This window comes from Capra hircus, chromosome 14, assembly GCF_001704415.2.
Source record: "Capra hircus breed San Clemente chromosome 14, ASM170441v1, whole genome shotgun sequence".
Classification (NCBI taxonomy): domain Eukaryota; kingdom Metazoa; phylum Chordata; class Mammalia; order Artiodactyla; family Bovidae; genus Capra; species Capra hircus.
Window position 1 is genome coordinate 25917882 of NC_030821.1, and position 14910 is coordinate 25932791.

Genomic DNA, 14910 nt, shown 5'->3' on the forward strand with positions numbered 1-14910 from the left:
GATTTGGCAAATGTATAAGACTAATAAATCATGCTTAGTTCAGTTCAGTCGCTCAGTCGTGTCCGACTCTTTGCGACCCCATGAATCGCAGCACGCCAGGCCTCCCTGTCCATCACTAACTCCCGGAGTTCACTCAGACTCACATCCATCGAGTCAGTGATGCCATCCAGCCATCTCATCCTCGGTAGTCCCCTTCTCCTCCTGCCCCCAATCCCTCCCAGCATTAGTCTTTTCCAATGAGTCAACTCTTCTCATGAGGTGGCCAAAGTACTGGAGCTTCAGCTTTAGCATCAGTCCTTCCAAAGAAATCCCAGGGCTGATCTTTAGAATGGACTGGTTGGATCTCCTTGCAGTCCAAGGGACTCTCAAGAGTCTTCTCCAACACCACAGTTCAAAAGCATCAATTCTTGGGCGCTCAGCCTTCTTCACAGTCCAACTCTCACATCCATACATGACCACAGGAAAAACCATAGCCTTGACTAGACAGACCTTGGTTGGCAAAGTAATGTCTCTGCTTTTGAATATGTTATCTAGGTTGGTCCTAACTTTTCTTGCAAGGAGTTAACTTACAGGCTATCTGTGCTACACATTCTATCAATATACAATTCATACCAAAGTGTCAAAAAACCCAATTTAACTTTTCTAAAATTAGCATAACTTGAGATGCTGGCAGCCTAGTAAAAAACAAACTGATAACAAAGACACCAAGGGACAAATGACAGGTGGCAGAGTTGCCCGCCTTCTGCACATTTTCAAAAATGAAACCATTTCCTTATGTTTACTGCTGCATGTCTTTGGGAGCATAATTTTACTTAAAGGTTTAATGGGGAGGGGATATGAGCATATTATAATAGAAACATTCACAACATTTTAACATAAAAAGATTAAAAAAAACAAACCTCACTTAATACTTGCTGTAGATCACAGTGAAGAACTTTGTGTTACACCCTTTATATTATAAAGTATATAATCACTGTCCTCTAGCTAACTGGGTATTTCTGGGCAAGTATGAGAAGTACAGTACTATATGTTCAATGACATTTTAAAATGGGGAATTGGTGGGGAGATGTTATTAATGTGAAAATGAAAAGGTTATAAACTTAGATTATGATTTTAACCCATAATTTAATCCTTTCATTTATTTCCAATTTATTGTTTATTAAGTCACAAAGAGTTCTCTCTTCTGACAATTTGGTGAACAAATCTGTATTATCTTATTGAAACCCTAATCCAATTACTTCCCAGTTGTTCAGTGACCACACTAAGCTTAGAATTTAAACCTTAAATTTTCTTTGTACCCTAACATCTAGATTATTTCAGGTGTCCCTTTGTGGGCACTTACTTGGGACTTAATTCTAAGTGTATACAAATAAACACAGACAAACAGGGAAAGCTATATACAAATATATGAAAACACAGATAACAGTATTTTAAGATGTAACTATCTTTGTGTGTGTATATATATGCAGTATAATATGGTACATTATAGTATGTACATGTATAGTATGTACGTATAGCAAGTACATTATAGTACTTGCTGCTTTTCTAAAAAGAAATATCTGGTAACACTTTCTCAAATCACAAATAAAAACATAGAGCCAATCACTCTAAAATTTTGGTTCAATGATGTATCATAAGAACTCAAGGTGCAACATGGTAAAACCCTGAACAACTCCTCAAGTGAATATATTGATAGAAAAGATTTTCCATGATGGCAATATTCAATTTTACTAGAAGATTTTATTTTTAAACACTTTTAATGACACAAAGGTCTTCACTTAGTAAAGTCAGAGTAAGGTAACATGCTTTCTTTGGAAACCAAACAATAAGTCTACTTCTAGCTAAGAGGAAGTCACAAATAAAAAATAACCCATCAGCTCTCCACCACCCTCCTTGGGCTGGACATGGAAGGATACGAGAATGATGCAATGTGGTAAGAGAGCTCAGGGTTTCCCAAACAGATCCTCCCTAGGCACAGAGTTTCTCACCCTCAGTACTACTGACATTTTGGGTTGGGTGATTCTTTAGGGGGAAGGAAGGATAATAACTGATGCACTGTAAGATGTACAGCAGCATTCCTAGCCTCTCTTTAGATGCTAGCAGCACCTCTCCAGTTGTGACAACTGAAAATGTCTTCAGACATTCCCAGAAGTCCCTGGAAAGAGGGGTGGAAGTGCTCAGCATAATGAGATCTGGATTAACTGGTCAAGAAGTTCTAAAAACATTTAGTATTATCAGTTATAATTAAGGACTTCTTGGTCCCTACACAATAAAGATAAAGGAAAGTAAACAAAGTGATCATTTAGACCAGGACCTTTTAGACTGAGTTACTAGATAAAGCATGAATTAATGTTTGTATTAATCCAGAAAAGAGAATTTTAGAATTCAAATTAAGGAGAAGTTACCTGAAGGCAATAGAAATAAAAACAGAAATAAGCAAAGAGGACCTAGTCAAATTTATAAGCTTTTGTACAGCAAAAGAAACCATAAGCAAAATGAAAAAACAATCCACTGACTGGAAAAAATATTTACAAATGATGCGCCCAACAAAGGCTTAGTTTCCCAAAATACAAACAGCTCATAAGGGAATTCCCTGGTGGTCCAGTGCTCAGGACTTCTCACTTCTACTGCAGGAGGAACAGGTTTGAATTCTGGTTGGGGAATTAAGATCCTACATGCCACCCATGTGGCAAAAACAAACAAAAAAATACAGATAGCTCATATAACTCAACAACCAGAAAGCAAGCAACCCAACTGAAAAAAGGCCTGAAGGTCTAAATAGACACTTCTTTAAAGAAGTCATACAGATGGCCAACAGGCATATGAAAATGTGCCCAACACTGCTAATTATTAAAGAAATGCAAACCAAAACTGCAATGAGGTACCATCTCACAGCAGTGAGAATGGCCATTATTAAAAGTCTAACAATAAATGTTGGTGAGGTTGTGGACAAACGGAAACCCTCCTACACTGTTGGTGGGAATGCAAATTGCTGCAGCCACTGTGGAAAAAGGTATGGAGGCATCTCAAAAAACTAAAAACAAAGCTACCATATGACCCAGCATTCCCACTACTGAGCATACATATAAACAAAACTGTAGTTCGAAAAGATACATGAACCCCTATGTTCATAACAGCGCTACTCACAGTAACCAAGTTGTTATGAAAACAACATAAAATGTCCAGTAACAGGTGAATGGATAAAGATGTATATATAAACAATGGAATACTACTCAGCCATAAAACGAATGAAGTAACACCATTTGAAACAACATGATTGTACCCAAATCATACTAAGTCAAAAACAGAAGGACAAATATCATATGACATCACTTGGATGTGGAATCTAAAGTATGACACAAATAAACTACAAAACAGAAATAAACTCACAGACACAGAGAACAGACTTGTAGTTGCATGGGGGGGTGGTGGGTGCAGGGGGGAGGGAAGGGTTAGCAGATGGAAGCTTTAAATATATATAATGGATAACCAACAAGGACCTACTATACAGTACAAGAAACTATTTTCAATATCCTGTGGAAAAAACCATGCTGGAGAACACAATATGTATATATATATACGCATAATTGAATCACTCTGTTGTACAGCAGAAATTAACACAACATTATATATCAATGCAACTTCAATAAAATAACTTCTTAAAAAAGAAAGAGGCTACCTGGTTGACTGCATTTGCCTTGTGGTTTCTGGATCTTCAAACATCTTCACAATTGGTTCAGTTTCTGCTTGAAGCTGTTTCAGCTGTGCAACAACAGTTGTTCTTTTTTCTCTCAAAGCTATTAAAAATGCAAAGGAGTACTACAATGTTCAATTATACTGCTAACTATGAGGATGTCTTGGACAGTTTTCAATCTATCTAAATTATACACATATTTATTTCTCCCCAACATATTCACATGCCAGAAGCCATCACATCAGTAACTCCCCTAGATTCAATTTGTTTCTTTCTAGCATCACAAAGTCAGAGGGAATCCTCTTCTTATTCTCAAAGAAAACTGAGGAATATACAGATACAGTCTGAAAGAAGCTGTTGAGGAACCAATTACCTAACTTTACATTTCAGAGACTTCATTCTCGGTGTTTTTATATTCGCTGTCATTGCGTTCTCTCAGCAGACTATCCCAGTTTCTGAACAGAGGCCCAAAAGGGTTTACATACATTATGACTACAGGTTTTCAACTAGATTGAATGGAATTTAAATCCAATCAGTAACTTCTCTTTTCACTATAAATCTAGTTTGGCAATCTCTCACAAACAACTCTATAGTTTCTTTTTACTGCACTATGAAGTCAGAAGAAACCTGCACGTAACCTATCCTGCTAGCATGTTTTAAAGTTTCAGAGAAATATTAAGTCTACTTTTTCACCACAAATTAAAATTTCAAGAGCTATGGTTCTTGCAGGAAATTTTAGTAGAAGTCAAAACAGTGATTATGTTTAAGATAATTTCTACATTCTATATTAGAAAGTATATACTACAAGAGTGTTTCTCACACACAGAGGGAATCTGTGATCAAATGTTGAGAAATGTCAATTTAAACAGAGCAAATTGTTATTTCTCTACTGAAGAGTTCTTAGAATCTTTTACTACTACTTGCAGTGTTTTTTTTGTTTTTAAAGAATATCTACTGGAGAAGGAGATGGCACCCCACTCCAGTACTCTTGCCTGGAAAATCCCATGGACAGAGGAGCCTGGTAGGCTACCATCTTACCAGGTAGGAAAGAGTCCTACCAGGGGTCGCAAAGAGTTGGACACGACTGAGCGACTTTACTTACTTAATACTACAGAAAACAGGGGTTTAGAAAACACTATACCACAGTAGTTCCCTAATTTGAGGGCTGGTCTTTGGCCAACTTTCTCTGGCTAAGTAAATCTGTGCACATGAATTCGCATTTCTAACAAGCTCTACCAGGTGAGCTGAAGATGGTGGTTCTGGGGACCAAGCTTTTGAGAACCATGGCTATTCTCAGATGCTTCAAGACAAACAGGAAATCTCTAAGGCATACAAGATGCTAACTGAAAAAGTTAGCAAGCCAAAAAACCTGCAACATTCCCAGATAATTCTAAGGAAACAATCTGATTAGTAAGTACCACTCTGATGATGCATACTATGAACTGAAAGCATTGATGACCATGTTTTAAAGTAGATTCACACCTTTTATGAAAGAAAATACTCTTTTTGAAGACCTGTAGCCTTTATATTTTTACTTTTCACTCAAGCAACTTTTAAATCATTCAAATAATTATTAAAACTTCTGGCTAAAGTTCTTCTATAAATCACAAAATGTTTAAATCACACATGTCCTCAGCTCTCATCTCAAACTTCAGATGTAATGACAAAACTTACCATGAGGAATATCATCAGAATAAAGGTTTTTGTACACATCCATAGCAAAGTCTACCATGTTGGTATCGCTAAGAAGATCCAATTTCCCTTGTAACAACTCCTTTTCATTATATATCTGCAAAAAAAAAAACAACAACAACAACCCACAAACTTTCTAATGAATAAATTGAAGTTCCCTCAAAAAAAGTAGTTAATAGAAAGATTAGTATACCTGGAAACATATCCTAAACTACAAAATTTTAGTAAAATATCATATACTATTAATTCATGCTCCTACAAGAAAGGCAAGCAATCAACTTACACAGACAAAATGTTTTGTTTACCTATCAACTTTAAAATAAAGCAAAACCATTCTCACCAACTTCTGATCTTTTATGTATTCCTACAAGTCACCTTTTAGCCAAGAAAGAACAAGGCTATTGGTAAACAACCATACCAACCCCACTGAGAAGCACATGGTATAGCTGACAACTTTCCACAATCAGGTAATTAGGAATCAATTCTTAAATGTTTTACCTTCTTAGTCACTCTCACATCCACAAGATGCCTACCCATTTCTCCTTGAGGTGGTCTCTCCTTTATATTCCACATACTTTTTCTCTAAATAGTTAAAATCCTTCATAATGCCTTCCATCCACACCCCTGAAACAAAACTAGCACCCATTCTGCCAATCTTGTCATAACAGGTTTCGCTTTGCGAAAAGTTCAATAAACATTAATTTAGCCCACAGTTCTGGGACCAAATAGATACATAAGCAAACTCACATAAACAGACGTGTACTGAGCAACATGTAAGGATTTTACATAGCGGCATTCAGGAAAAGAGACGGTAAAGTAATTCAAAAACAATTTTTAATCAAGTAGTCAAGATGATAACATTTCAGCAAAAGATTTTTGTACTAAATCTAGTTCTGCCATGCAAAGAAAAATGCAGATAATTTCTACAACATGAAAAGAAAAGATAAAGGTGGTCAAATGGTACAGCCATGAGATCAAACCTGAACCTTCTGAACTACATGAAGAACTCCCACAAAATAGTAAGAAAAATACAATCCAACTGAAAACGGCTGTAAGATTTTAATAGGCACTCCACAATAGGACACCCAAATGGCCAATAAACACCGAGAAAGGTCCTCAACCTCATTAATTCCTCATAAAAATAAAATATAAAGTAAAACCACACTAAAATCTAAAAAAACTGACAATATCAGTGTTGGTATAGATGTAGAGAAACTGAACAATTTACTCTGCTGCCAGAACTACAACCTCTTTGGAAAACTGTTTTTATCTTCCAAAGCTAAAATATTCTTTAACCTAGCAATTCTACTCCTAGGTACCCAAAATAAATGGGTGTATACATTCAAAGGACATTACCAAGACTGTTCCCAGAAACATTATTTGTAACAGCCAAGTTTATCAACATTAGAATGAATCAACAGCAGTATATTCATACGATGGATTAACATCCCAAATTGATAAATCTCACAATGTTGAAAGAAGTCATACAAAGCAGTAGGTGCTGGAGAATGCTTAATTCCATTTATATAAAATTTTTAATGGCCAAACTAATCAAACTAGTGCTTACCATTGGGAAGAGTGAGTAATGACTAAGAATGGTCAGAAGAAAGATTTTTAGGATGTTTGCAACATTTTATTTTTTGATCTGGATGGTGGTCACACACAAGTGTGCTTCCTTAGGAGGAAAAAAAGCATTTTATTTGCTCATTTTTCTGTATGTATGTTATACCTGGTAAGAAGTTTACTTAAAACAACAACAACAAAGTTTCCTTTCAGTTTGCCCTATGGAAACTCTAACCTTAGAGGAATACATCCTTTTCCTGGCATGTCACCTCTCCTCATCACTTTATCAATAGCCTTTAATTTGTAATGTTTTTCCCAACTGTAGATCCAGAGCATTGTTGCTCTGCGTCAGACTTCAATGGCCCCTTCTTAAATCTACACCCACTTATATCATTCTCTCTAAATTTTATCTTATAGGCACACTTTTTCTGCAAAGAAAAGATAGTAAGCATTTTAAATTCTGTGAGCCAAAACGCAAAAATCAAGAATACTATATATAAGTACCATAAGAAAGAAGTTACAATTTTTTTTGAAATTAAAAAATATAACAGAATAAAATTTTTTACAACACAGTTCTACTAATGAAAAGAATGGAATTCTTTCTAGACAGAAAGAATTTCCCTCAACTGGTGTACAGTTAGTGTTCTATAGTTGAGAACAGCTGCAAATGCTCATCTGTTAAATTTGTTTTTTTAGCTCAGACCATACAAAACAGGCAGAGAAGGCTGTATTTGGTTCACATGATACAGTCGGCCAACTCAGTCTATCCACCTCTTGAAAACAACTCCTACTTATTAATAAACTAAAAATCTTTCAACACCTCCTCCTGCTATCCTCTACAAATCCAACATCTACACTGATGATTCTTCAAAAACTCAAGCCTTGAAGCTTCTTTATCCTGCAAATTATAACAACTTTCATCCAGCACCTCATCTCTAACATTTCTAACTTAAATTCATCACCTCTTCTACCACTGTTTCTGAAATGCTTGATCACCCTCAGCACACCCTCTAATTTTTACAGTTTTTGATTGTCACTTTCCACGTTAGTTTGGATAGTTCTGCTATTTCCAAGCTCTTCTCTTTAATGTGTGCTCAGTTGCGTCTGACTCTTTGTAGCCCCATGGACTGACTGTAGCCCACCAGGTTTTGGCTATTTTAAAGCTCTTCTCTATAGTAGTAATCATTTATTCCATTCATTTTCTCCAACCAAATAGAATTCAATGTCAATCGCCAGCACTGGAAAAATTTATCTCTTTTCTATGTTCTGGCTAAGGTTAATTATAAAACATTTCAGAAAGAGGCAATAATGTTATTCAATCAAATCTCTGCTTTTCTCAAATCAGCAATTCTTTTTCATCAATCTTGAGAAGGCATTTATCCACCATATTGTTTATGTTACTCAAATAACCTACTGTTTCTCTCATTCCAAGAATGACCACTTATAAATGTTAAGATTTCCAATCAAAGGCTCTTCACACTCACCAATCCTTGCACTTGTCTTGGTCAGTTTCTTCAGTCACCATTTCCATGCTTGACCTCATTCCTCAAAACCCCAACTGAATGCCAGAAGGCTAAATTATTTATACGCACTAGTTCATTAATTTTTCTAACTTACCCCATGAGGGTGGTGGCAGTTCCAACACTTGATGCATGAGAAAAGGTTTAGTCAAGATGGGAAAGACAGCTCCTAAGTGCACCAGAGTACTGACAGAGACAGGATCCTAGTCCAGGTCTCAATTCATTCCCCAGGCTCTTAAAAATTATCTGGCCTTCTACTTCACTTGAGAATAAAGAACATCAAGCTTCAAATAAGTATTCACACATTTATTAAATAATCATGAAAAGCCTTTATACCAGACTCTCTTTACTGAGAACACAAGGGAGAAAACACAGTTCCTGCTCTCATGGAGCTTATATTCTCCAACATACAATAAATATATTTAATTAATACCCTCATCATCACTATCTATCCTAACCATCTAGCGTATAAAACTCAAAGACTCCCCTCCTCAAAATCCTTTTTTGCCCACAGAATAGCACCTCTTCAATTTTGATAACACTCCGCTAGTACTTCTCTGACATTTATTACTTTTGGACTTATAATTACAGACCTTTCTGCACCAAAGGGTAAGTTTTTTAGTGATGAGATTTTATCTTGGATTTCTCATAATTCCATGGTAATCCTATACTCAATGGCTGATAAATATTCCAGCATCTTCTGCCTCTCGAAGTATTACAGCCAAATTACCAATATTCTCTCCAAGAAAACATGTTTTGAGCTGTTATTTCCCACTGATTCTCAGCTGTTCAGTTTTGGTCTTGTCCAATGAAAAACTAATTTACACTTATGTATTCTTCCCTTTCATCTGTCTGCCTTGAAAAACCAAAGTGTAAAGACCATTAAATAAGAAGTCTGGCTAGTTTGATTATTTTTCTATTCCTTGATCTTTGATGAATCTTCCTCAATTATCCAAAAAAGACAACAGATGGCAAACTAAACTGTTTTATTCAAGCTCTATAATATAAAGTACATCCTATAAAAGAAAAACCAAGACAGAACAAAGTGTTATATGGCAAGACATTTTTGAACAGTATTAAAAATAAACTTGGCTGTTCTCTAATTTCAACAACTAGAGAGTTGTCTGTTGGTTTTTAGAAAAGGTTCATACGAATTTGAGGGTTAGACCTGTCCAATGCACCATGGGAAAATTTGAAAACTTATCAGAACAATTTAATGTTTATTTGTAGGGCTTTTTAATTTTTTTGCTGTTCGGACACACAAAATCTACTCCCCAAATCTAGAGTGCCCTAAGTAGACTCGAGTTTTAATCTGCTTCTGGAAACAGAACGCGTCTATTTTTTCTGGTCAATATTCTAAGTCTTTCCTCACACTATCGCTTTATTGTAACTACTAAAATGCACCAATTTCGCAATAAACGAAAGTGTAACTAAGCCTAAGATTTTCAAACTTTTAGGGCTGAGACATGTTTTTAAATGAGGTCCAGAACTAAATACTTTTTCAAGGTATCTTGAATAGCTAAATGAACATTAGCAACCAATTCCAATCACTCGAAGTCCGTACATCTATACGCTGAAAACCAACTTTCAAGATAAAAATTGCTCGTTTGTTATTTTTTGGGTCCCCCTTCCCATCGAACAAAACATGCGACGCTTCTAGGAAGTGGCTATCTACAGAAACACTAAACTACTCGCAAAGAACTCATAACTTTACGGAAACTAAGGGACTAGATATTTAAGTGTAAGAAAATCATTCCAAACCATCCGGCAATGAAAAGCACAGAGCCAAAGCCACCCTTCCTACAGTGTCCGAAAAAAAAATTAAATTTTTTGCTTCTAGAAGCCAGCTAGTCAAGCATTACTACAGCAGAGCCAGCCAATCGTCAACTTCCGAGAGGGATGACGCGGAAGTCCCTACGGCACCGGCACCTCAAGAAGTGAAGCAGAGATCACTCCCTTTCGCCCCTGAGTTTCGTATTGTCACCTTACCCGTGCTCACGGCAGAATTCCGCGTAGCTAATCAACAGGGCTGACGCTAAACTACTAGCAGGTCCTTACAGCTCGTCTCAAGACCAAACTCGCGGCCGCCTCCCACGTGTCAGGCCTAAGGCTACCGCCACTGCTTTTTGGCCTTACCTCGCATCTCACGCACTCCCACGCCTTCCGCGCGCTCAAAAAAAACCCTTACCTCTTTTACGGAGAGAAACTCAAGCAACGGAAAGACTAAATGCCGATCTAAAAAGTGCGCGATGCGAGTGGTCAAGTCGTACTCCGCCATCTTGCCAAGGAAAAGGAAAGTGTGCGCTCGCTAAAACTTTATTGATAGCGCCGACAAAGGAACAAACAGCCCTGCACTGCGCAAGTGCAGTGGCTAAACCAGTCGAAGAAAGGGGCGGGGTTCAAACGCAGGCGCTCAGAGAACAATAGCGCATGCGTGAGATCCTCCCTCCCTCGTCCCTCCATCCTTCCTAGCAACGGTGGGCGTGGGTGGAGCGGCAGGCGAAATTTCTTCAAGACTAATAAATATCTTGAAGTTGTTGTTTAGTCCCTCAGTCCTGTCCGACTCTTGTGACTACATGGACTGCAGCCCACCAGGCTCCTCGATCCATGGGATTTCCCAGGCAAGAATACTGGAGTGGGTTGCCATTTCCTACTCCAGAGTATCTTTCCAACCCAGGGATGGAACCCGCATCTCCTACAAGTCTCGGCATTGCTGGCTGATCCCTTTACGGCTGAGCCACCCTTGCGATCCGTTCCGTTAACAAATACTGAAAACTCAAGAATTGATTGGCTGAGGCAATGTCATTTGTATTGGAGGTGCGGTGGAGGACAAGATACTGAGGCTCCTGCTCTCCAGAAAATCACATACAAGGAGGAACAGCTGAGTTTATATTCGGGGTATAGTAATCACTTCATAAGCATTTGTTAAATTAAGGTAGGATTGGTTTCTAGACAAAAAACAAGTGAAATAATTTGAGATTATAGTAAGAATCACAACTTGATGTGTGTGTGGGTCATGGAGTGAGGCGATGCCAGATTGGGGCTTTTTAATTACGGAGTTTAGAGAAAATTCAGGGTTACAATTTAGCCGAAGTTATGGTAACAGGGGCAGATGAACAAAATTAGAGCCTGGGTGAAAACATGCCTGGTGGAAGCACAACAAAGACAATGAGACAGGAAAGGACTTGGTGTTCTTCAAAAACTGAGTAGCCTATGTGACTGGAGAGTGAGGTTAAAGATACGGAGAAGGGCCAGGTGATGACTAAGGTAGGGAATGTGAGCTTTATTCTAAGGACTCTGGTCTCCTTTGCCCTCTGTCATCTTTCAGGCCTCTTCATTTTGGAGTGCCTTGGTATCTTTGACCTCTTCATTCTTCCTAGAACGTGCTCTAGGCCATTGCCCTAAGTGATGTCATCCAACCAGAAGGCAATACACATTGATAACTCCCTAATTAGAGCCCCAACAAGACTAGTAGTTAACAGCCAACTCAATATAACGTGTCCAAAACCAAATTCCCTATGTAATTCTCTGGTCAAAACCTACTTCTTTTACACGTTTCCCCATCTCAGTGAATGCCCACTCCATCTGTCCAGTTCAGACACAAAATCTTCGAGTCATCCTTGACTTTTCTCTTATTCTACATTAACCCCACCAACAAATTCCCTGGCTCTACCTTTAAAGCATGTCCTGATCAATCAGTTCACAACACCTACAAGGTTAATGCCTACTCCAAACCACCATTATTGTGATTTTTAGAATACCCTCTTCACTAATCAGAGAAGGAAATGGCAACCCACTCCAGTATTCTTGCCTGGAGAATCCCATGGACAGAGGAGCCTGGCAGGCTACAGTCCATGGGGTCGCAAAGAGTCGGACACTACTGAGCGAGTTTACTTACTTTACTTCACTACCACCTTGCTTTCCCTCTTTTCATCCTCTGGTTTTTACTCCATACAGCAGCCAGAGTGACTTTTTAAAAATAAACTTTATTTTGTATTGGGGTATAGCCGATTAATAATGTGATAGTTTCAGGTGAACAGTGAAGGAACTCATCCATATGTATACATGCAGCCATTCTCCCCCAAACTCTCTTCCATCCAGGCTGCCACATAATATTGAGCAGAGTTCCATGTGCTGTACAGTAGGTCCTTGGTTATCCATTTTAAATTTGTGGAGGCAACCGTTAGTTTGTTCTCTAAGTCTGACAAAGTGACTTTTAAAAGTCAAATTATGCTCAAAACCCTCCAGGCCTTGTTATCTCACTCAGAGAAAAATGTGTAAGTCTTTAAATAGCCTGTGCATGCTAAGTTGCTTCAATTGAGTCCAACCCTTTGTGGCCCTATGGACCGTAGCCTGCCAGGCTTCTCTGTCCATAGGATTCTCCAGGCAAGAAAACTGGAGTGCTTTCCAATGCCCTCTTCCAGGGGATCTTCCCTACCCAGGGATCAAACCTACATCTCTTGCAGTTCCTGCATTGCAAGCAGATTCTTTACCACTGAGCCACTGGGGAAGCCCCTTAAATAGCCTGCTGCTGCTGCTAAGTCGCTTCAGTCGTGTCCGACTCTGTGCGACCCCATAGACGGCAGCCCACCAGGCTCCCCTGTCCCTGGGATTCTCCAGGCAAGAACAGTGTAGTGGGTTGCCATTTCCTTCTCCAATGCATGAAAGTGAAAAGTGAAAGTGAAATCTCTCAGTCATGTCCAACTCCTATCGACCCCATGAACTGCAGCCTACCAGGCCCCTCTGTCCATGGGATTTTCCAGGCGAGAGTACTGGAGTGGGGTGCCATTGCCTTCTCGGCTTAAATAGCCTAGAAATCCCTAAATCATCTGGCCACATTACCTCTCTTCAACTTTTCCATCTCCTCTTCTTGCTCATTCTACCCTAATCTACTACTCTACTTTCTATCTCTGAAGATTTTCCTATTCAGGACTTTCATATGAATGGAATACTATAATATATGACTTTTTGGATCTGACTGTTTCACTTTGCACCATGTTTTCAATGTTTATCCAAGTTGTAGCATGTATTAGTAGTCCATTCCTTTTTAGGCCTGAATAATATTCCCTTACACAGATATACCACATATTGTTTACCCATCCATCTGCTGATAGACACCTGGGTTGCTTCTACTTTTTGAGTACTATGAATAATGCTGCTATAAACATTTGTGTACACATTTTTATGTGTACGTAAGTTTTCAGTTCTCTTAATATTCAGAGGTGTCATTGCTGGGTTATATGGTAACTCTTTGTTTAATCATTTGAGGCACTGTCAGAGTATGCTATTGTTTTGCATATAATTTTCCACTGGAGGAAACTGAGTAAAGGATATATGGAATCTTCATATTATTTCTTACAACTGCTTGCGAATCTATGATCTCAGATTAAAGTTTAATTTAAAAAATGATTCCTAGACTTTGAGCTTAAAAAATTGAATACCTACTGGTGACAGGTGGGTGGGGGGCGACAAAGGAATATGTATGAGTGCTAAAATCAGGAATTCTGTCTCAGAAGGAATAAGATCCCTACTAGATATCCAAGTGATGCTGTCTTGTATGCAAAGGGAAATACTATTCTGGATCTATACAGTTTAATCACTTATCATGAGTAGAGCCTTGTACTAGCTGTTTTCAAGGATTTGGAAGTACAACATGATCTTTGCCATAGTGTCACTTCAGTATTATCAGGAAAGCAAGGCTGAATTTCCATGAAGCAGAGAATAAATGATATTCTAGGGTGCTGTAATATAGGGAATAGTCTTTGTAGCCTCTTAGAGTTGAGAAATTATAGTTGTAATATGAAGTTTCCTGGACGACCAGAGACCAAAGTTTTAACAGAATATAGACAGGAAAAGAGGGGTTTTCCCAGGTGGTGTTAGTGGTAAAGAACCCACCTGCCAATGCAGAAGTCACATGACATGCAGGTTCAATCCCTGGGTTGAGGAGGGCATGACAACCCATTCCAGTATTCTTGCCTGGAGAATTCCATGGACAGAGGAGCCTAGCAGGCTATAGTCCACTGGGTTGCAAAGAATCCCACATGACTGAAGCGACTTAGCATGCATGCAGGAAAGAGGACATTAAAGAGAGAAATTGCAGGAACTGAGGCTTCCATCAGAAGGTAGCTTCAACAAAGGAGGGAAGGAAGCAGGTAGAGTATGGAAACTTGTCAAAAAGGAACAGTGAGCATCTTTGAGAAGCAGAGAGAAATAAGATGCACTTCAATTTGATTATCACTTTGAACTTTTACCATATTCAAGATATTAAGCTAGGTGTTAAAGGGAATATATAATTTATGAGAGCTAGTCTCTGGCCACAGGAGCTTTCACTCTAATGAGGGGCAATTATTCATTCATTCAATATAAATTGAGTGCTTACAATATGCTGTGTACTGGTCTAGGTCCTGGGAATATGTCAGTAAAGAAAACAAACTGCCTTCT

General features: G+C 38.4%; 1 protein-coding gene across 1 annotated transcript in view; it reads right to left on the reverse strand.

Moving 5' to 3' along the window:
- Positions 1-10846, reverse strand: part of EIF3E (eukaryotic translation initiation factor 3 subunit E) — a 47683-nt gene extending 36837 nt beyond the window's left edge. The window contains exons 1-3 of the mRNA XM_005689158.3: positions 10658-10846; positions 5369-5483; positions 3680-3797 (exon numbers count right to left, since the gene is read on the reverse strand). Coding sequence (XP_005689215.1) covers positions 3680-3797; positions 5369-5483; positions 10658-10747 — 323 coding nt within the window. The 5' untranslated portion in view covers positions 10748-10846. The remainder of the gene's footprint in view (positions 1-3679; positions 3798-5368; positions 5484-10657) is intronic.